At 48.0% G+C, this 23,020-nt stretch overlaps 1 protein-coding gene across 1 annotated transcript; it reads right to left on the reverse strand.

The window, feature by feature from the left end:
- Nucleotides 1-7,574: 7,574 nt before the first annotated feature.
- Nucleotides 7,575-8,746, reverse strand: LOC120681118 (ethylene-responsive transcription factor ERF110-like). The gene is made up of 3 exons (XM_039962653.1): nucleotides 8,445-8,746; nucleotides 7,834-8,409; nucleotides 7,575-7,613 (listed from the first exon to the last, which is right to left on the reverse strand). The coding sequence occupies exons 1-3, from the start codon at nucleotides 8,589-8,591 to the stop codon at nucleotides 7,575-7,577; spliced, it is 762 nt and encodes a 253-aa protein (XP_039818587.1). The 5' UTR covers nucleotides 8,592-8,746.
- Nucleotides 8,747-23,020: the final 14,274 nt, after the last annotated feature.

Below are 23,020 nucleotides of genomic sequence, written 5' to 3' on the forward strand. Positions count from 1 at the left end.
GGTGACTGCATCCGTCGTTTAGTATGTAAGAGTAATTGATGCATTTAAGCACTGAGAATTTATAGGATAAATTTCTTTTTTTTTTGAGATTATATGGTACAACTCAGACACTCACAACGCACGCACACTTACACCCCTATGAACACACGTACGCAAACCCTATCCCTATGAGCATCTTTGAAGACTGAGCCGGTAAATCCTCGAGATTGACGAAGTCACCACAGGCGTCTCGCTGTCGACGGGAATGTTGCCTACCACTGAAAGCACAACGCCGTTAAATTCTAGAATATTCGCTCCCAAGTGGCATCGAACCCAGAACCTCAGATGCTACCGGAGCTCTTATAACCATTAGGATGCCATTGTAAATTTGTCATACCCTTATTTAATTTGTCACAGTCAGTGACATAAGTGGGCCCAATTTGCACTGGCAAATAAGGGAATGAAAAATTTTGCAGTGCCAAATAAGAGCTTTTTCGGACGTTTATTATATGGGCCTGATGAAAACATGTGTTTATTCGTTGTGGACTTTCAGTTAAATGGTTGGAAAGCTTTGCGGATGATGAGAGTCCAGAGAGAGGGCGGGCAGGCCAGCCAACAACAGTAGCATTTGTCAATCACAATCAACTTGCCGTTTCCAATTGGCCCATCATGCTGTCCTACACTGGCCTTGGCCCAATCACATAAACACGGAAAAGATTCAAAGGCTAATAATATATCGCTTCCTAGAAGAAAATGGGTTTTTAGTACCACATCGAAAAGTTTTGAACGTGGTTCCCATCACAAAACTCTACCGCATGTCCTGCCCATCGTCAGCCGCGTGTGGTGTTCACGCTTAGCTACTAACCCAAGTACTTATTGGTTTCAAATATGGTTGCCATCTCTACCAGCATGCGACAAGTATGCTTGCTCTTTCTCTTTTTTTCCCCTCTTCTTATTAGAACCCAAATAATCTTTTTTTAACCCAACTTTTGTGCCTAGCCATTTCGATCCCACTGAGCAAAACGGACCGTGGTAGCGGCGATATATATAGCTTGGCCAACTATATTCGTAGTTGTGCCCTAAAAAAACTATATTCATAGTTTGGTATATATTAGTCATCTTATATATCGTACCCAAATAATCTTTTTTTAACCCAACTTTTGTGCCTAGCCATTTCGATCCGACTGAGCAAACACGGCTAGAAAAACAACCTTTAGTACCGGGTCAGAACCCCCATTAATACCGGGTAGCTGACCGGTACCGCTTGGCCAGTACTAAATGACACGTCATTTAGTATCGGTCAAGCTGCCCGGTACTAAAGTGTCTCTTTAGTACCGGTCGGTAAATCTTTTGTGCCCAAACGCTTTTCCATTCCCGCTTCTTTTTTTCATTTTCATTCTTTTCTTTCTTTTCTCTTTCCCGCGCCACCGTTCGTCACATTCAAAAAATCACATCACAATCACAAATATTACAATCATTCTTTTCTCATTTTCTTTCTTTTTTCCTTTCCACAACACCGGTCATCACAATCAAAAAATCACATCACAATCACAAATATTACAATCACAAATTTCAGAATAATACATTTCACAATCACAAATTTTAAAAAAAAATCCGAAAAAAATACAAGAAACAGAGCAGGCACCGCCGGGAGGGGCGGCCTGGCCCCCGCGCGCCGTCGGGAGGCCGGCCTGCCCCCGCGTGCCGCCAGGAGGGCCGCCTGCCCTAGCGCGCCGCCGGAGGGCCGCCGTGGGCCCGCGCGGCCGCCGCCGGAGGCCGGCCTGGCCCCCGCGCGCCGCCGGGAGGCGGGCTTGGCCCCCCACGTCGACGGAGAGGGCCACCGCGCCCTCGGACTGACTGAGGAGAGGGAGGGAGAGAGAGGATGAGAGGACTTGGCAGGAGGAAGAAGATAGAGATTGTGTGGCGTACTGTATGGTGGTAGATGTTTAATAAGGTCGGTGGTGGCGGTGGAGAAATTTAGTACCGGCCGGTGTTTTGGGCCAGTACTAAATGGCCGCGCCATTTTAGTACCGTACCAAAACACCGGCCGGTACTAAAATACGACATTTAGTATCGGTCGGTGTCTTGACCCGGTACTAAAATGGCTTCGGGGGCTTTCAAATTTGAGCCCGGTCCTAAAATGGCTGCGTGCCAATATTTGTACGGACTAATTCATGCCCGGTACTAATGGCTATGAACGAATGAGTCTTTTTCTAGTAGTGAAAACAGATCGTGGTAGCGGCGATATATATAGCTTGGCCAACTATATTGGTAGTTGTGCCCTAAAAAACTATATTAGTAGTTTGGTATATATTAGTCATCTTATATATCGTCTCACGTATCCTTTTTTTATATTCAAATGAAAGAAATATATTCGCTGTATTCGCTTGGCTGTTGCTGATGGATGGTGCTGATTTGTTATGAGAGAACAGTACTGCTGACTGGTTGGTAGCTGGTGGTTGGTGCTGATTTAGTATGAGAAAACAGTACTGCTGGCTGGTTGGCTGACAAGCTAAGTGAACACAGCAATTGTTATTTTGGGATGGGAAGCAATCTTTTATGTATTCTAAAAATGTAGAGAGATTTAGAAACTGAGGTTAAGGTAGGAAATATTAGCCGCTAAAAGAATCATTAGGTGAAGCGTCCCCTCATAAGAGAAGACTTAAATGTGTTACAAATATCAGTCCCAGGAGGCTGATGACACATTTATTATATCAGATGGTTCATTACCGTACAACTCTACGCGGTAGTGAGCAGAGAAGCGCCACTATTGCGAGGATTACAATCCATACACACGCAACAATATTAAATATAAAAAGAAAATCATCAGAGTCTTGCGCCATGCGGTATCTCCTGCGGGTGACCCAAATCCACAGGCAAGGCTGGGTGCAGGACGGTACCCCTACTTAACGTCATCAGGTACAAAGTCTGGATCTTCTTCTGTAAAAATAAAGAATGGGGTGAGTACAAACGTACTCAGCAAGTCCAACTACACCCACGGAGGGGGTATAAACTGAGTATATTGCACAGGGTAAATCAAGGATAAGGCTAGGGTTCGATTTGCGGAAAGTAATATTTTATGCAGGGGTTCTTTTGAAAGAAAGCATTTTTAAAATCAGTTTTCTTATACCGAGTAACACCAAGGGTTGATCCTCACAGGATCCAAATTTTAAGACTGCTACCGGACTCCTCGTCCGCCGTAGCACACGGCACAACTACCGGACGTATTTCCAAAACAACTCACACCAACCCATCCCAAAGTAAACACTAGTTGTGAGACCACACCATAACTCGCCCATTACCGTGGGCACGGCTATTCGAATAGATTCTTAACTCTGCAGAGGTGTGCAACTTTACCCACAAGCGGGGTACCGCAACTCGATCACCTTAGTGTCGGTGCAGATCCCAACAGAGCCATTACCCACCTTAGCTAGACCTGACTAGCCATCACGGGATGCACCAAGGGGTCATCGACCGTTCACCTAGGTTTAACCGGGGCATAAGTCACTCGGGGCTTATCCCTTCTCCTTAGTCACCCGTCGCTCTCAGCTCTCCTGATGGCTAACAGACTAACTAGAGGGATTTATGCTAAGTCGTTGCCCATACAACGGTCGAGTGGTTTGCACGATAGTGGAGTTAGGTGAGATGTAACACCAACTCGGTCCTTAGGGGTGACAAGATGGATATTTCCCTTCCTTGCCCTGCCACACCGGCACGAGCACACCAAACGGCAAATCACACTGAAATGCCATCCATCCCGTCTAGACTCATCTTTCGAAAATCCACTTTTATCCCTTCCCACACACACACCTTTTCTTTATAAAACAAGTTGTATAAAGTAGTAGGTCCTAAGCGTTCTAGTATCGATTAACGTCCAAGCAAAACCAGACATTAATCTAGGTGGTCAAGGAATGGTTATCACAAATCAAGGGGTGGCTATCCAACCGTGTTTTCATGCAAGCAAAACATATGCAATTTTATAAGACAGGCCACTAGGTTGTGATTATAAAAACTAGGACAACAACATGCATCAAAGGATGGGATTGAACTTGCCGTCTTCGAAGTCTTCGGGGAGGTCCTGGTCAAAGCACTGTCCTTCGGGCTCGGGGTCGCGGAACTGGTCCTCGTTCGCGGGCTCGCAGTACTGCTCGTCAACGGGCTCTCCTTCGTTCACACCGTGGTCTACGACACGTACAAACAAACACACAATCAAGAAAAAGAAATAGGAGTTTTATCGTTGAGCTCGAATCGGAAATAATCAAGATATAGAGTTCGGAGTAATATTTTGAGGCGGTTTCCTAATGGCATGGACAACATTATGTCATGAGGGGCGTGGTAAAATTTCGGGTCGATCGGAGTTGTTTTGGCGCATGAAATGATAAGTTTTATAAAGGTTCAGGGGCTAGATAAGGGGTCAGGGGCCTAGTTGTAATTAATCTTGAGAAGGCAGGGGCCTGTTTGTAATTTTTGGAAATATCTGGATTATTCTAAAAGGTTAAGGACTAAATTAGAATTATGTTTATATGGAAAAAGGGTTTACTTGGGAAAAGAAACTTAGGCAAGGTCTGTTTTGCAAAAAGGACCAAAGGTGGGAGGTTTCATTAAGAAATAAAGGGAAAGGGAGGGTCTTTTGGGCAAAAAGCCCTCCCTTCTTCCTCCTCCCTCCCGACCAGAACAGAGGAAGGGAATGGGGGGCGTCGGCGGCGCCAATCTCGGCGGTCAGGGGCTCGGGGGTGGCTCCGGAGTGGGGGAGAAGGGAGAGAGAGACCCGCGAGGTCGATTCCCGGCCGCAGCTCGGGCAGAGGTGGCCTGGGTCGGCCTGGCCGCGACGGGGTGCGGCGGCGGGCATGGGGCGGCGCTGCAGAGCTTGTAGGCGGCCCGGATCCGAGGGAAAAAGGAGGAGAGGGTCTTGGGGGTCCCGATGCCCACCTTGGTTTGGGCTGCGGCGCTGCGGGGAGGAGAGCTCCGCGGTGGCCGGTGCTCGGGGCGGCGGTGATGGTGAGTGGTGGTGCTAGGAGTTCGGGATGGCGGTCGTGGAGCGAGAGGGCGGCGCTGGGGGGCCTTTTATAGGCGCGCTAGGTCGGTGGGCGGAGCGGGGTAGGTGAAGGCGGGGGAGGCGGCCGGCGAGTAGTGCGGGGCGGAGTAATGGCGCTCCGGCCGCGTTCGCTCGTCGCGGGGTGGCATGCGGCGGTAGCGTGGGCGTCGAGGCAGGGCGAGCAGTGCCGCGCTGTGCGGCCGGACGAGGCAGCGACGCGCGGCGTGGCCAGGCGCGCATGTGGGCTCGTCGGAGCTCGCGGCGTCGCGGCCTGGCGCATTCGTCACGGCTCAGCGCTCCGCGTGCGTATGCGCGTGGGCGGAGCGGGGAGCGCGCGTGGCAGCGGCGGCTCGCGCGGTGATGGCGGGTGCTGTGCGCGGCGCGTGCGCGTGAGCGGCGCTGAGCGGAGCGGGGCAGCGAGCGCGCGGGGGGCGTGCGTGTGGAGCACGTGGAGGCAGCGGCGGCTCGCGTTCGCGGGGAGGAGCAGGGTGGCGCGCGTCGCGTGCGGCCGAGCAGCGGTGCGGCGAGCGGCTTGCAGCACGCGGGCGTGCGGAGCGGCGCGTGCGGGGCAAGTGAGCAGGGCCGGGGTGCGCGCGGGCGTGGAGCAGAGGAGGGAGAAGGAGAAGGAAGGAGAGAGGGGAGAGAGAAAAAGAAAAAAAGAAAAGGGGGAAAAAAAGGAAAATGATATAGGGAAAAAAAGAAAAGAAAAAAACAAGAAAGGGGGAGAGAGGGAGAGAGATTCGCGCCGGAAATTTCGGCAGCGACCACGGCGCCGGTCGGGCACGCGCGGCTGTCGTGTCCGCGTGCCGCGGCTTTGGCGGGAGGTGGCGTGGTGGTTCGTGACGCGCGGCACAAGGAAAAAAAAGAGAGGCCGCGACAGTGATTGGTAATCGGGGGTTCGGGAGATCAGGCGGGAAACGACTCTTGGACAATAAAGGATTGAGCTCAACGATGAAAGATTTCGAAAAATTATAATTAGCGCGTGTTTTATTTTGGTGCATTTTTCGGTATGTGACATTAGGCGTGATGTATAGGAACTGAGCAAAGGAAGTAGCATCAAGCCACGGCAACTCTAAGAGTTGGGAAACATGGAGTCAATGAGAATGGCAAATACGCCGAGTGCTCAATGTCTTAACGCTCCGGTGTTATGTTACGATATGTCATCATGTGGGGGAAGTCGAGTTACGGCTCTAATGTCTAATGGAATACTCAAGATATTTTAATTTATTGTAAATCAAACTAGTCTAAGTTTAACTAAATTTATAGAGCACATCAAATAAATAATTTAAAAAATTTATAATAATAGATCTAATTATCTTGTTTGACATTTAAAATATTATCACCTTTTTTCTATAATCTCGGTCAAACCTAAAATAGCTTAACTTAGGACAAACTAAAATATTTTATACTAACGTATTTCAAGATGAAGGAAGTACCAATTAACGATGTATTTAAAGGGTTGCATTGTAAAAAAGAAAGACCATTATTTATTTTAACATGGGCAACCTATCAAATTTAATAAAAATAAAAAATTTGGCATGCGGTGTTATATATCTCTAATTTTATATTAAGAAGAGTAAAATGCATCAGAGGTCCACCAACTTGTAAATGTGTGTCATTTAGGTCCACGAACTTCAAAAGTTCATTTTTAGATCCATCAACTTATAATTCGTGTCACTTAGGTTCATAAACTATGAAAGTGCATTTTTAGGCCCATAAACTTGTAATTTGTGTCACTTAGGTTCATAAACTCCGAAATTACAATTTGTTTTAGGCTCATGAACTTCATCCATGAGCAATCGTGTGGCTATATACTCTTAAAAGTTGCCCCGATATAGTTGTCCATGAATACCTTTCAACCCCTTACCGATAACCACTCTGGGTTGACCTAACTCTAACATCGTCACAAGATTTTTCGCCACAACAACGTGCTCCACCATATCCAGCCACCCACGCTATGGAGGATATAATATCCCCTACCACGGTACATATATTGTTGAGTCCCTCTATAACTTGCTCCATCTTTCCAAAACAATCACCCCCTACTCTCCACCCATATTACAGGGTTATATCTGAATATAAGATCCAGAACTCATCAATGGCAATCTGGAAGCCCTCTTTGAATCCCAATGCATGTCAATAACCTCCAAAAACAAGTCTTTCATCCCCCTCTCCCCTCCCTATGCACTTGATTTGAAATTGGAGCTCAAATTTCACCACTCTGATGAAACTCCAGCAATGTGTGGGAATCATGTAGATTCATGTTAGTGCGATATCAGTGCATGAAGAATAGGTGGAGGGGTATGAACTTGGGAATGAATTTTCAGAATTCGTGGACCTAAGTGACACAAATTATAAGTTCATGAACCCAGAAATGCAATTTTGAAGTTGATGAACCTAAGTGACACACTCCTAAAAGTTGATGGACCTCTAGTGTATTTTACTCATTTAAGATAATTGGATTTTGGAGGCCGTGACAGGAATCACCACAACTGATGGTACACTGCCGAAATTAGATCATGCGAGTGTGTGTTTTCTTCAAGGGAATGAATGAAGAGATCTACTTTTGAGCAGAAACATAGTCACAAACACATTTATTCTGAATAAGAAATTAAAATTACATGAAAGAAATATTCTCTTCCGACAATGAAATTTTCTATGAGGCCACGGTCTGCTATCCTGAATGAACTACCGATTAGTGTATGTAGCAAAATGGTTGCAGTCGCCTGTAGACTAATGAATTCTACTTTTTTTTGTATATATATATATATATATATATATATATATATATATATATATATATATACTAGGAAAAAAACTCTCAAATTAATCTCCATGGGCGGCACATCATTGCTGCTCTGCTTCCCGCCATCACTGTGACGAAGCAGAGGAGCGGAGGTGGCGGCGCCAGAGCCCGATGACGGCGGCGACGTCCCAATGCTCCACGACCCCAGGAAGCGGCCGTTGCCGTCGCCGCCGAAGAGCCCGTCCATGATGCCGCCGCTGGGCTCGCCCCCTTCCAGGATCCTGGAGTACTCGAGGTAGTCGGCCATGTCGTCGCCGGCTCCGGCTCCGGCGGCCTGCGACTCCAGCAGCGCGGCGGGCAGCCCCGCGCTGGCCGCCTCGGCGTCCCTGGCGCGGCGCGCGGTGGCGTCCTCGGGGAAGTTGAGCCTGGCGCGGCTGCCGCGGAAGCGGAGCGCGGCGGCGTCGTAGGCGCGCGCGGCGTCCTCGGCGGTGGCGAAGGTGCCGAGCCACACCCGCGCCGCCTTCTGCGGGTCCCGGATCTCCGCCGCCCACTTCCCCCACGGCCGCCGCCTCACGCCGCGGTACTTGCCGGCGCCGCCGCGCCGTGCCCCACCACCGCGCCGGCGAGCTGTTCCTGGCCGGCGCCGCTGCTGCTGCCTCCCTCGCCCGCGTGCTGCCACGGCACGACGATCGCCGTAGCCGGGCGCGGCGGCCCGCGCCCGCTGGCGACGACGTGCGTGAGCGCGGACACGATCGCCGCCGTCTCCGCCGCCAGCGCCTGCTCCGAGGGCACCACCGGCGGCGTCGGCGCCACCATTGCTCCGATCCACATCACCGCCCGCAACGCGGGGAGCACGTCGATCTCTATTTATACAGCGCCTCCTTATCCTCCCCCAGAAACAGAAAATGGAATGCAGCGTCGCCGAATCCGCAGGCCTCCAGCGCCGATCACCACCATTAGGATTTAAGCGAACAGCGGCGGCGCAGGCATCAGGAAGAAGCCAACTTGGATTAGGCCTGCGCGAGCGCGTGATCATCAGAGAGCGGCACGAACACCGACGCATGCACGCCCTCTCGAAGCTGCTAAATAAATAAATAAATAATCACGGAGCCGACCTGGGCGGACGCTTGTCTTGGCCACGTGTAACAATTCAAATTAAATTCAATTGGAAATTCAAAAATATTGAAGAAGCTTACACGTGGACCCCACCTGTCATACTCTCACCCTCCCTTCTCCCTGTGCGGCACAGTGCGCGGTAATGAAGGCCGACCTCTCCCGAAGCACTCCACCGCTGTGCGTTGCCGTCGTGGAGGGCGATCCCGTTTTTCCAGCCGTCGGACGTCGCCAAGTCGCTCACGCCGCCTTCCTGAGCTCGCCACATGCCTCCACTCCTTCCTGCGCCCTCTCGTCTACCCCCAAAGCTCGAGAACAGAGCAAGCGGGCTACTCTACTCGATCCAAAAATCCGGCCACCAAATCCCCATGGATTTCAAATCCAGCGCGCCCAAGGCTCATTCATCTTTCTAGCTTCCTTCCAGGCTACTCCAACATCAGCCCCAACCCCGGCAGACCCTGGAATCGCGGATTTCCCCTCGGCTCGAGCCGCCATGGCGCCGCCGTGAGCCACACGTCGCCAGACCGCCACCGACCATCCCCGCCGCAACCAACTACACAAATAGAGCCGTGGTAATCTCGTGATGCTCATGCCCCTCTCCGCGTCGCGCGTTCGTCGAGTTTTCGCGCGCGTTTGCGGCCATGCCGCCGCCGGCCGACCCGCCTACCGCCGCTGCACGGCGCGGGCCGCGCTCACGCCGCCCCACGCCACCCTTGCGCACGCACCGAGGCCGCCTATCAGCACTGGTGCTCGAGCCGCCTCGCGCCGTAGTCGCCTGCGCCATCGCCGCCTGGAACGGCGAGCCGTGCCGCCGCCGCGTCTCCCCTGCGCCGCCGCCGCCGCGGGCTACTCCGCTGCCCAGATCCGCGCGCGCGGGCCCTGCCTCGCCCTCCCCCGTGCCGCGAGCCGCGCGGACTACCGCTCGGGCCGCCGTCGGCCGCCGCCGCCGCGGGCCTCCCCCCCTGCGCCGGTGAGCCGCGCCATGGCGTGCGCGCCTGGCCGGGCCGCCCCCTGTTTTGTTCCACTGGCCGATGGGGCCCACGGTCAGGGGTTAGGGATAATTAGTTCTTTTAGTTTGTGCTGAAACTTCAAAAATGTGTTATAAATCAAGGAAAAATGTGAAAAATATGAGATAAATTTTGTTGGATTTGTTAGAGTAAGATCTATGGAGGAAAAATATCTATGATGGCGAAATGACCTCTTTACCCCTGCAAAAATTTAGATTGTGTTTAGTCTTGCTTAATTTGTTTCTATAGGTCTGTTAATCTAAAAATTATGAATTTTTTTTGCAGTAGCTTACTTTAAGTATGAGTGGTTCACTGTAAAATTTTCATGATCATAATGCATAGTTTAGTACATGTTTATAAAATGTACCTAGCTAGTACATTTGCATAGGGATAAATAATATCTTTATATATAAGATTCTTTAGAAATCATGAGAAGTAATTTAATAAATGTATTTGCAAGTCATGTTCTGTTGATATTAAATGGTGCTCTAGTTTGATACTTAGGTAGATTAGTTGTTCCTAACACTTAGGGTTAAAGTTAATCATCACCATACCTGCATCATTTTATGTAAAGTGTTAATTTGTTTAATGTTTATCTTCTAATTACCAAGTCATATTGGCATTTACACATTGTCTTATATGCATACATATAGAATCCGCGACCGAGGAAGTCGTGTACGAGGTGATCACGGAGCCGCAGGAGCAGACAGAGCCAGCCCCGCAGGAGTTTCGTGACGACCCGGCCCAAGGCCCAGTGGACACTAGCATTGAGCAGCAGCCCGCAGGCAAGCCCCGGAGCATAACTTATTATTTTAACTTATGAAATGTTATATATATATTTACTTGATTATGCATTAAGTTTCTAGGCGTTGGATGAAACCCTAGTTGCATGATTCCTAGGTTCCATTGGTCGGAATACTAGTATGTGTATGTCGTTATCATTGCCATGCTAAAAATAGGATTCGGTAGAAGTCGAGTAATTTCCTGTTACTCGCGAGATATAGGATGTCTTTATGATTTGATTATGGAATATTGGAATATGGAGGAAAGGAAAGAAATTGGAGACCGGCGGGAATTGTCAAGCCCCGTCTGTGTCGGTTAAGGACCGTACCGTTGTCGGCCCTGCTGATCATGTTTGAATTGTACTAACTGCATGCCGGGAGTAGGAGGTAGTCGAAACCGGTAAGCCGAGTACTGCCTTGTTTCGAAAGTACAGAACTTCTACCCACCCCTTAGGGCAGTTGAGTGGCCGCGGAGAATTGGGATGCATATGTTTACTTTTGGTGGTCTCTCGTAGAGCTCGGTTGACTATATGCAAGTGGGGCGGTTCTGTAGTTCGAGACGGGGAGGGGAATGGTTGGTTCGTATTGTCCGACGGGGCAAATACGTGTCGTGTTGGTTAGGTTCACCTTGCAAGGTTAAATCGGATCGATTCGCCGTCAGTCGCTCTCAGACATGAGCACCTTGATCTCCGAGTCACATCGTAGTAAGAATATGGAAGGGAATGAGATGATCAGTATAGTTGTACCTAATCAATTGTTTTTCCACAATGATTGGTATAGAAATGCAAACCATAGAAAATAGGTACACATTCTTAATTTTGAGCTAAAATATTGAAAGTAAGGACTCACTCTTATTTGCTTTTCCGCAAAATAAACCACAGCCAGAAAGTCGTGCATGTCTTGATAATGGGCTATGTATACCCGTAGTCGGGTAAGTCTTGCGGAGTATTAGTATACTCAGGGTTGTGGCTCAAACTATTTCAGATCAGGATGAGATAGACTTCTGCCCTTGTTGTGCTAAGTTCATCCAGCTTGGCGCGGATGCTTGGGAGGTGGCCGGGCCAGATGTTTAGTCTCTGCTAGTTACCGAATCACACACCCGTGGGCTAAGTGTGTGATTCGGCTCTGCTCTTCATGTATTATAGATGTCAAGTTTCCTATATCGGACTTTGTTTTTAACTGAAGATGCACTTGTGTATTATTTTATGTACTCAAACCAGGTTTGTAAACTTGATGCACCCTACTCGGTATTGTAGTTGTATTTTGTATTTTTATATACTCAACATGTTTGTACTGCCTGCGCTCACCTTCGTGTGAGACTACTGGTGTTTGTTTCGATCGGAAGGTCAGCGCCGAAAGGGCTGTCAAATTAAACCGTTAAGTCAAATGTGCCTGATGTGTTCAAATGATGGCCATTTAGCTTAATTTTGAGTTTTAATTTGGCGGTTCTGTCACAGCTGGTATCAGATCCGAAATACACCAGACGTGGTATGGATGTGACTATTTTCTAGATTTTCAAAATTAAAAACAAATTTCTGGGGTATAAAGAAAATCGTTTCAGTCGCGTTTTACGATTAAATCCGTATTAAGCCCTACATAGTACTGGGGTATTTATAAATTAGTGGCAATATTTATATTCACTGACTTCCAGCACATTTCTTTCTGTTAAACCTTAATTTCTTGCATAACCCTTACTTAATATTGTAACGACGCACCTACGCTAAGGTAAGCAAGGTGAGCATTCTTGGTAGTCCTTAGAATAGCCCACGTGTTTCATACGTGCGCGGGTCCCGTATGATGAGCATACGAGGAGGTGATAAGGCTCCATTCAAATGAGCCTGTCGCTATCTACTGCCTGATATGGAGTGCGGACTTCCCACCGTGTGATTGTGAGCACGGCCATTTCGTAAGGCAATGTTACGAGATGTAAATCTGTCATGCGATTGGTTATGACCGTGTACCTTGGGATACGTTTACCCTTGGGTGTCCCGTAAGGCGATTTGTACGGGAAGTGAATATGTTGCCTCGGTAACGTATGCAACGCTGTCCATGCAGCGTTGAACGCATGGGCGTCATCTCTATAGTGGATGGTGATGTATGTGTGAATATATGGGCAACTGCATATGCGTTACCCATGTGGCGTAGGACTAGGGCTGGAAAAAAAGCTCGCGGCTCGAAGCTCGGCTCGGGCTCGGTGCGGCTCGGCTCGGCTCGGCTCGGAGCGGCTCGCGAGCTTGGAACGAGCCGAGCCGAGCCTCTTTTCTCGGCTCGCTAAAACACCGAGCCGAGCCAGCTCGCGAGCTGAGGCCAAACCAAGCAACCAGCCCAAATTGCCAGCGGCCAGCCCACCAAAGCTACATTCTGTTATGAACTTTATGCCTTTTTCCTTGCTGTTACATTCATAAACTTAATTAGTGGGGCTAAGAGAACCTTGCTGTTAAGACTTAAAGAACATTGTTGTTTGCCTTATTCTAGCCTTTGTCGTTTGCATTTTTCCTACAAAAACTGCTCTGTAATGCAATGGGCTGTTGTGGCTCGCGAGCCGGCTCGAGCCAGCTCGCGAGCCGATAATGAGCCGAGCCGAGCCTCTTCTATGGGCTCGTGAAATTGCCGAGCCGAGCCTGACTCGGCTCGGCTCGTTTTTAGCCCTACGTAGGACACATGGGGGCCGTTCGTGTGTGCTGGCACGAAGGGTCCAGTCGTGGATATATGCACATATCTGTATATCATGTGCTTTCTGCAGGTACACTAACAAACGAACGCGTAAGTTAAGGCGTGTAGAAATCGATTATATAGTTGAGAGCGTATGTTGCCACCGAAAGACCACGTATAATGCCTATTATTGTCGGCAATTTTTGTTGGAAGGGTGACGTAGGACGATCATGCATGATACCATTCATTGCATTATAAGAGTGGGTTAGCGAGTTATTTGTGTTGTGAATTTTTGTTGGAAGTTTGAAATTAAAAGGATTTTGTTTTTCTAGAGTGCTGTAAATGTTTACAGTTTTATAAGTTATGAGTTCGTGTTTTCTTTTGGGAATGTTCCTTACCGCTGTCGGCGTTTTTCGCAGATGGCGGCCTTGTCGGACTTCCACTTTGACAAGGACGGGTGGGTGCGTTCCACTTGTCTTCACCATGAGGGCCTTCCCGTAGGTGCTCCAGGAGTTTGGCCACACTGAGCCTCCCCAGTACTACGGTCGTGTGTCCTCCGAGGGGGGCATCTCTGGTTGGGAGGCTCGCCTGCGAGTTCCGGCACGCCTCGGTGTCTTTCCGTCTGACCCTTGGGAGGTGCACGCTGAGGGTGCTGAGATTTTGAGCGTTTGGGATCGTGCAGCTACGATGGCCATTACCCAGTTTTGTGAGCAGGAGCCCATCTTTGCGAGTTACTCTGCTTCGACGGTTGGTTTTCCTATCAGAGTGACTTCGGAGTACTCGAGGCAGCGGTTTTCTCTTCTGTTGGACCCTACTCTTCCAGGCCACGTCCCAGCTTTGGCCAGGATCGCCCGCTACGCCGCCGGTATGTTGGGTGTGTGCGACCAATTTAGGAGTGAGAACACACTCTACCAGCAGGGACTTCGGACAGCTCACGCCATAGCACAGGAGCAGACTTAGTAGATCTTAGGACAGAGCCAGCAGCTCGCAGAGCAGAGTCAGCAGGTAGTGTGGCTGGCACAGCAGTTCTTGGAGCAGGAGCAGAGGATAGTTGAGCAGGCTCAGCAGATTGCGGAGCAGTCACAGCAGCTAGAGGAGCAGTCACAGCAGCTAGAGGAGCAGTCACAGCAGCTAGCGGAGCAGACACAGCAGCTAGCGGAGCAGGCTCAGCAGATTGAGGAGTTGACTGAGCAGGTGGACGACCAGGAGGCTCTAGCTGACCACTTACAGGACGCGCTTCAGGTTGCACTAGGGAACGTGCACCAGTTGCAGCTTCAGCAGCAGCAGGCCGCAGCCCCACCTGAGCCACCACCTCAGGTGTCAGGTGTCGAGTCAGGAGTTGGGCCTCAGGAGATGTCTGATGCGGAGAGTTCAGTCGGTCAGAACGACGTCCCACCTCAGGCAGGGTCCACGGCCATTTTAGTGAACGAGCAGAACGTGGCACGCCTGCAGGAGGAGTTACGCGCGCGTGGGATCGAGGTTGAGCGCGTCTTCGGTACCAGCCGCCGCGTTGAGTAGCTAGACTTTGGATGTAGGAAGGGCTAACATAGTATTGTAGTTTGGTAAATGTCTTGAGGACAATTAGATCTTATAGTATGACTAGAATAACTCTGATGTAAGATAGGAATATGGTTTGTATATGTTTGGACTGAGTTTGTAGGTGTGTAACCCCATTGTAAAATATCATCTTAGTGTTCGACTTATGGTAATTCCGAGGTTTAGTACGTAAAAATTCGTGAAGTATGATCTATGCGGTAAAAAATTTCGTAGCATCGAAGTTTAGTACGTAAAAATTCGTGAAGACGGTCCATGCGATAAACGCGCGTTATACAAAAGTTGTAGAGTATTTCGATAGCCACTCACTTGCAAAAGTTATAAATTTTTGGACGTATATTTTGGGAGATACTGTCAAATCTATACCGCAAAGATTTGTGATTTTGAGATTTAGTTGGGGCCTATGTTGAATTCAATAGTTGATGCAAAAATGGTTGTACCACCCTCATGCATGGTCCAATTATTCTTGTTGCAATTATTGGGCATAAAAAGTAGTGATACAAATATTGAGTTATTTAATCGGTGTTCTAAATTCAGCATTTTTCATGAATTAAATATTAGTTGCTATCATGATTATTTAATTTAATCAGATATTGGGACTAATTGATTCATGATTAATTTCAGAATGCCGAACATCGGTAGTGATTCCCCTGCGTACAATGGTGATAATGTGCCGCCACCGGCTCCCAATTTGGTTGAGGCAATCGCGGCCATGTTGACTGGGTGTGATGAGCAGACAGCACTGCTCCGCCAGCTTGTGCAGCAAGGTTCAGCGCCGCGGCATGGAAATCATAACAACCATCAGCCGCCTGTCCCTGGGTATCAGGAGTTCCTGGGTACTCAGCCACCGCTTTTCCATAAGGCGGATGAGCCACTGGAAGCTGACAGTTGGCTCCGAACCATTGAGTCCAAGTTCACTCTATATCAGTATAATGACAATGACAAGGCATCATTTGCAGCTCAACAACTCAGAGGTCCTGCACGTACGTGGTGGGATAATCATGTAGCTATGTTCCCTACTGGCACTCGGTTTTCTTGGGATGAGTTCAAGGAAGCTTTCAGGGCACATCATATCCCTGCAGGGGTTATTCGAAGGAAACTCAATGATTTCTTGGCTCTAAAATAGGGCAATAATACTGTGATGCAATATGCTCAAGCTTTCAACACCTTGTCTCAATATGCTGGATATCATGTGGAAACAGATGAAAAGAAACAAGCGTGCTTCAGGCAGGGGCTTAGCAGCAAGCTCCAGGAGCGCTTGATCATGTTCAAATTCAACACTTTTAGTGAGCTGGTTAATGGGGCTATCACTCAACAGGACGTTCGTATAGCTCACCAAGCAGAGAAAAAGAGGAAGGCAGTCAGGCTAATCAGAGGTTTCGTCTAGTTCAAGCCGGACCCCCTCGTGCACCTTATCAGCATCGGCCGGTGTACCGACCAGTACAATATCAGACTACATATCGGCCTCCGCAACAGCAGTCAAGTTATAGGCCAACACAGCATCAGATGGGGTATAGACCACCTCAGTACCCACTGCCTCAAGGGGTAACCAGATCTCCAGTACCTTAGCAGAATGTGCAAAAGACGTGGGTGCAGCCACAGGGTGTACGCCCTAATTTCCCTCCATGTTACAACTGTGGTCAAGTTGGTCATTATGCACGTGAATGCCGTATGCCACCTAAGCAAGCTCAGGGTTCTAATCAGCACAATCAGAAGCCGAAAGTGGCTCATTTCAAGCCAGGACGTGTGCACTATACCACACTAGAGGATGTTCCTGAGGCAGCTCAAGTGATGGCGGGTATGTTTTCAGTTAACAATCTCCTTGTTACTGTATTATTTGATTCTGGTGCCTCTCACACTTTCATTAGCAATGAATGTGCCAGTAGACTTGGGTTGATAGTGGAAAATATATCAAGGCCGTATAATATTCATTCACCGGGGGGGCATTTAATTACCAATCAACTTGTTAGGCAAGTACCCTTGCAGTTACAGGGAAAGATTTTTGCCACACAACTTATAGTGTTACCAACTCAGAAAATGGATATTATTCTTGGCATGAATTGGATGGGGGTTCATGGAGTCATTCTGGACACTCTTTCTCAGTATGTGCACATTAATTCTCCTCTGCATGGTTCTATGACTTTGAATCTGATGGACCATATATCTTCAACACCTACGGTGAATCAGGTTGAGGCCAAAAGTCTGGTTGAAATACCCGTGGTGTGTGAATACCCGGATGTTTTTCCGGATGACTTACCAGGCATGCCACCTGACCGTAAGATATAGTTTGCCATTGAATTGCAACTGGGAACGACACCAATTGCCAGAAGACCTTATCATATGCCACCCAATGAGTTAGCAGAGCTAAAGAAGCAACTGCATGAGTTACTTGATAAGGGTTATATCCGTCCTAGCACTTCACCTTAGGGCTGTCCAGCGCTCTTTGTTAAAAAGAAAGATGAAAGCCTCAGGTTGTGTGTGGACTATCGGCCTTTGAATGCCGTCACAATCAAAAACAAATATCCACTCCCCCGAATTGATATTTTGTTTGATCAGTTAGTCGGGGCCAAGGTATTCTCCAAAATTGATCTTCGATCGGGCTATCATCAAATAAAAATTAGGCTCGAAGATATCCCAAAGACGGCTTTCTCCACACGATATGGGCTTTATGAATACCTCGTTATGTCATTTGGATTGACGAATGCCCCGGCTCATTTCATGTATCTCATGAACTCGGTGTTTATGCCCGAGTTGGATAAGTTTGTCGTGGTTTTCATCGACGACATTCTTATATATTCCAAAAATAAAGAAGAGCATGCTGAGCATCTTCGCATTATTCTCCAGCGTCTTCGGGAACACAAGTTGTATGCCAAATTCACCAAGTGTGAGTTTTGGCTAAAGGAGGTTCCATTCTTGGGTCATGTCATATCAGAGAATGGAATTTCTGTCGACCCTAGTAAAATCCAAGATGTTTTGAATTGGGAAGCACCTACATCTGTTCCGGAAATTCGGAGTTTTCTTTGGCTAGCAGGATATTACCGGCGGTTTGTTCTGGATTTTTCAAAAATTGCTAAGCCCATGTCTGAGTTGCTCAAGAAAGGGGTGAAATTTAATTGGAACGATAAATGTGAACGAGCTTTTCTAACCTTGAGGAAACTTTTGACATCTGCCCCTGTTTTAGCCCAACCTGATATTACTCGACCCTTTGATGTATATTGTGATGCATCAGGTACGGGTTTAGATTGTGTCCTCATGCAAGACCGTCGAGTAATTGCTTATGCTTCCAGAGCACTCCGGCGACATGAGGAAAATTATGCCACTCATGATTTAGAACTAGCAGCAGTGGTTCATGCTTTGAAGATCTGGCATCATTATCTTCTGGGAAATCATGTTCATATATATACGGAATGCTTTAAGCCAGAATGAACTAAATCTACGCCAAAGGCGATGGTTGGAATTGATTAAGGATTATGATTTGGAGATTCATTATCACCCGGGTAAGGCCAATGTGATTGCAGATGCTTTAAGCCGCAAGGCTCAATGCAACTGCCTGTCTATTGTGCCTTACAATGAAACCCTTTGTTATGAACTGGAAAAATTAAACTTGGGGATCATCACACACGGCAGGCTTAATAATTTGGTCCTTTCATCTACTATTCGAGATTGGATTATTTCTGCTCAAAAACATAATGTCGGGATGGAAAAGATTCGCCAAAGACTTGCGGAAAATGACCCGGGGGTGAAGTGTTTTCATTTAGATGAGGCTGGAGTTCTATGGTTTAAGGATCGTTTGGTGGTACCTAAAGATTTAGACCTCCGAAAACAAATCTTTGATGAAGCTCATCTCTCTAGGTATTCTTTCCACCCGGGCAGCAATAAAATATATCAAGATCTGAAGCAACGATTCTGGTGGACAAGAATGAAGCGGGAGATTGCTAAATATGTGTCTGAATGTGATACCTGTAGAAGGGTCAAAGCGAGCCATTTGAAAATAGCAGGTCCTCTTCAGCCTTTGAGCATTCCATCTTGGAAGTGGGAGGACATCAGTATGGATTTCATTGTCGGTTTACCCAAAACTTCCAAAGGATACGATTCCATCTGGGTTATTGTTGACCGTCTCACCAAGTCTGCACATTTTATTCCTGTAAAAACTATTTATACGGCCAAGCAATATGCTCAACTATATATAGACCGTATTGTGAGCCTTCATGGGATTCCAAAAACTATCATTTCAGATCGTGGTGCACAATTTATTGCTCGGTTCTGGGAGCATTTCCATGCCGCCCTTGGTACACAACTGATCCGCAGTTCAGCTTATCATCCCCAAACCGATGGTCAAACTAAGAGAATTAATCAAATTTTGGAAGATATGCTGCGGGCCTGTGTACTTTCTTATAGTAAAAAGTGGGATGAGTGTCTACCTTTAGCTGAATTCTCCTATAACAACAGCTATCAGGAAAGTATCAAAATGGCTCCTTTTGAGGCATTATATGGGCGAAGGTGTAGAACTCCATTGAATTGGTCAGAAGCCGGTGAAAGAAATGTATTCGGCCCGGATATGGTCAGTGAGGCGGAAGAACAAGTCCGGGTTATACAGGAGAACTTGAAAATAGCCCAATCCCGGCAGAAAAGCTATGCGGACAAGAAACGTCAATCTATCTCGTTCCAAGTGGGAGATCATGTTTATTTACGGGTATCTCCAATGAGAGGAGTCCAACTGTTCGGTGTGAAGGGAAAGCTCGCCCCTCTCTATGTTGGGCCTTTTCCTATCATTGAGCGATGTGGGCCGATAGCGTATCGCCTGGAACTTCCTGCCTAATTATCCGCAGTTCATAATATATTCCATGTCTCCCAGCTCAGGAAATGCCTCCGTGTTACAAGTGGAGCCCAATCTTGTCTATCCAGAGCATCCAGTGAAAATTGTTGATCACAAGACTCGGGTCACTCGAAATCAAACCAGCAATTTCTATAAGGTACAATGGAGTAATCACTCAGAGCGAGAAGCTACCTGGGAAACGGAGGAATTTGTTTAGTCCAAATGTCCTGAGTTGCTCCAATTATACCAAGGTATATGATTTTCCGACATCCTTTCAATTCGGCACTTTTCTCCTAAATCTCGAGACCAGATTTCTTTTAGGGGGAAGGATTGTAACAATTCAAATTAAATTCAATTGGAAATTCAAAAATATTGAAGAAGCTTACACGTGGACCCCACCTGTCATACTCTCACCCTCCCTTCTCCCTGTGCGGCACAGTGCGCGGTAATGAAGGCCGACCTCTCCCGAAGCTCTCCACCGCTCTGCGTTGCCGTCGTGGAGGGCGATCCCATTTTTCCGGCCGTCAGACGTCGCCAAGTCGCTCAAGCCGCCTTCCTGAGCTCGCCACCTGCCTTCACTCCTTCCTGCGCCCTCTCGTCTACCCCCAAAGAGCGAGAACAGAGCAAGCGGGCTACTCTACTCGATCCAAATATTCGGCCACCAGCGCGCCCAAGGCTCATTCATCTTTCTAGCTTCCTTCCCAGCTACTCCAACATCAGCCCCAACCCCGGCAGACCCTGGAATCGTGGATTTCCCCTCCGCTCGAGCCGCCATGGCGCCGCCGTGAGCCACACGTCGCCAGACAGCCACCGACCATCCCCGCCGCAACCAACTACACAAATAGAGCTGTGGTAATCTCATGATGCTCATGCCCCTCTCCGCGTCGCGCGTTCGTCGAATTTTCGCGCGCGTTTGCGGCCATGCCACCGCCGGCCGACCCGCCTACCGCCGCCGCACGGCGCGGGCCGCGCTCACGCCGTCCCACGCCACCCTTGCGCACGCACCGAGGCCGCCTACCAGCACTGGTGCTTGAGCCGCCTTGCGCCGTAGTCGCCTGCGCCATCGCCGCCTGGAACGGCGAGCCGTGCCGCCGCCGCGTCTCCCCTGCGCCACCGCCGCCGCGGGCTGCTCCGCTGCCCAGAGCCGTGCGCGCGGGCCCTGCCTCGCCCTCCCCCGTGCCGCGAGCCGCGTGGGCTACCGCTCGGGCCGCCGTCGGCCGCCGCCGCCGCGGGCCTCACCCCCCTGTGCTGGCGAGCCGCGCCATGGCGTGCGCGCCTGGCCAGGCCGCCCCCCTATTTTGTTCCACGGTCAGGGGTTAGGGTTAATTAGTTCTTTTAGTTTGTGCCAAAACTTCAAAAATGTGTTATAAATCAAGGAAAAATGTGAAAAATATGAGATAAATTTTGTTGGATTTGTTAGAGTAAGATCTATGGAGGAAAAATATCTATGATGGCGAAATGACCTCTTTACCCCTGCAAAAATTTAGATTGTGTTTAGTCTTGCTTAATTTGTTTCTATAGGTCTGTTAATCTAAAAATTATGAAATTTTTGTAGTAGCTTACTTTAAGTATGAGTGGTTCACTGTAAAATTTTCATGATCATAATGCATAGTTTAGTACATATTTATAAAATGTACCTAGCTAGTACATTTGCATAGGGATAAATAATATCTTTATATATAAGATTCTTTAGAAATCATGAGAAGTAATTTAATAAATGTCTTTGCAAGTCATGTTCTGTTGATATTAAATGGTGCTCTAGTTTGATACTTAGGTAGATTAGTTGTTCCTAACACTTAGGGTTAAAGTTAATCATCACCATACCTGCATCATTTTATGTAAAGTGTTAATTTGTTTAATGTTTATATTCTAATTACCAAGTCATATTGGCATTTACACATTGTCTTATATGCATACATATAGAATCCGCGACCGAGGAAGTCGTGTACGAGGTGATCACGGAGCCGCAGGAGCAGACGGAGCCAGCCCCGCAGGAGTTTCGTGACGACCCGGCCCAAGGCCCAGTGGACACTAGCATTGAGCAGCAGCCCGCAGGCAAGCCCCGGAGCATAACCTATTATTTTAACTTATGAAATGTTATATATATTTACTTGATTATGCATTAAGTTTCTAGGCGTTGGATGAAACCCTAGTTGCATGATTCCTAGGTTCCATTGGTCGGAATACTAGTATGTGTATGTCGTTATCCTTGCCATGCTAAAAATAGGATTCGGTAGAAGTCGAGTAATTTCCTGTTACTCGCGAGATATAGGATGTCTTTATGATTTGATTATGGAATATTGGAATATGGAGGAAAGGAAAGAAATTGGAGACCGGTGGGAATTGTCAAGCCCCGTCTGTGTCGGTTAAGGACCGTACCGTTGTCGGCCCTGCTGATCATGTTTGAATTGTACTAACGGCATGCCGGGAGTATGAGATAGTCGAAACCGGTAAGCCGAGTACTGCCTTGTTTCGAAAGTACAGAACTTCTACCCACCCCTTAGGGCAGTCGAGTGGCCGCGGAGAACTGGGATGCATATGTTTACTTTTGGTGGTCTCTCGTAGGGCTCGGTTGACTATATGCAGGTGGGGCGGTTCTGTAGTTCGAGGCGGGGAGGGGAATGGTTGGTTCGTATTGTCCGACGGGGCAAATACGTGCCGTGTTGGTTAGGTTCACCTTGCAAGGTTAAATCGGATCGATTCGCCGTCAGTCGCTCTCGGACATGAGCACCTTGATCTCCGAGTCACATCGTAGTAAGAATATGGAAGGGAATGAGATGATCAGTATAGTTGTACCTAATCAATTGTTTTTCCACACTGATTGGTATAGAAATGCAAACTATAGAAAATAGGTACACATTCCTAATTTTGAGCTAAAATATTGAAAGTAAGGACTCACTCTTATTTGCTTTTCCGCAAAATAAACCACAGCCAGAAAGTCGTGCATGTCTTGATAATGGGCTATGTATACCCATAGTCGGGTAAGTCTTGCGGAGTATTAGTATACTCAGGGTTGTGGCTCAAACTATTTCAGGTCAGGATGAAATAGACTTCTGCCCTTATTGTGCTAAGTTGATCCAGCTTGGCGCGGATGGTTGGGAGATGGCCGGGCCAGATGTTTAGTCTCTGCTAGTTACCGAATCACACACCCGTGGGCTGAGTGTGTGATTCGGCTCTGCTCTTCATGTATTATAGACGTCAAGTTTCCTATATCGGACTTTGTTTTTAACTGAAGATGCACTTGTGTATTATTTTATATACTCAAATCAGGTTTGTAAACTTGATGCACCATACTCGGTATTGTAGTTGTATTTTTATGTACTCAACATGTTTGTA

This window comes from Panicum virgatum, chromosome 7N (genome assembly GCF_016808335.1).
Source record: "Panicum virgatum strain AP13 chromosome 7N, P.virgatum_v5, whole genome shotgun sequence".
Taxonomy (NCBI): Eukaryota; Viridiplantae; Streptophyta; class Magnoliopsida; order Poales; family Poaceae; genus Panicum; species Panicum virgatum.

Coding starts and splice junctions, on each gene's coding strand:
- LOC120681118 (XM_039962653.1), bottom strand. CDS start 8,591: ATGTGGATCGGAGCAATGGTGGCGCCGACGCCGCCGGTGGTGCCCTCG. Junction 8,410..8,444: donor GCCCGGCTACGGCGATCGTC/GTGCCGTGGCAG, acceptor GGGAGGCAGCAG/CAGCGGCGCCGGCCAGGAAC. Junction 7,614..7,833: donor CCATGGAGATTAATTTGAGA/GTTTTTTTCCTA, acceptor TTTCTTATTCAG/AATAAATGTGTTTGTGACTA.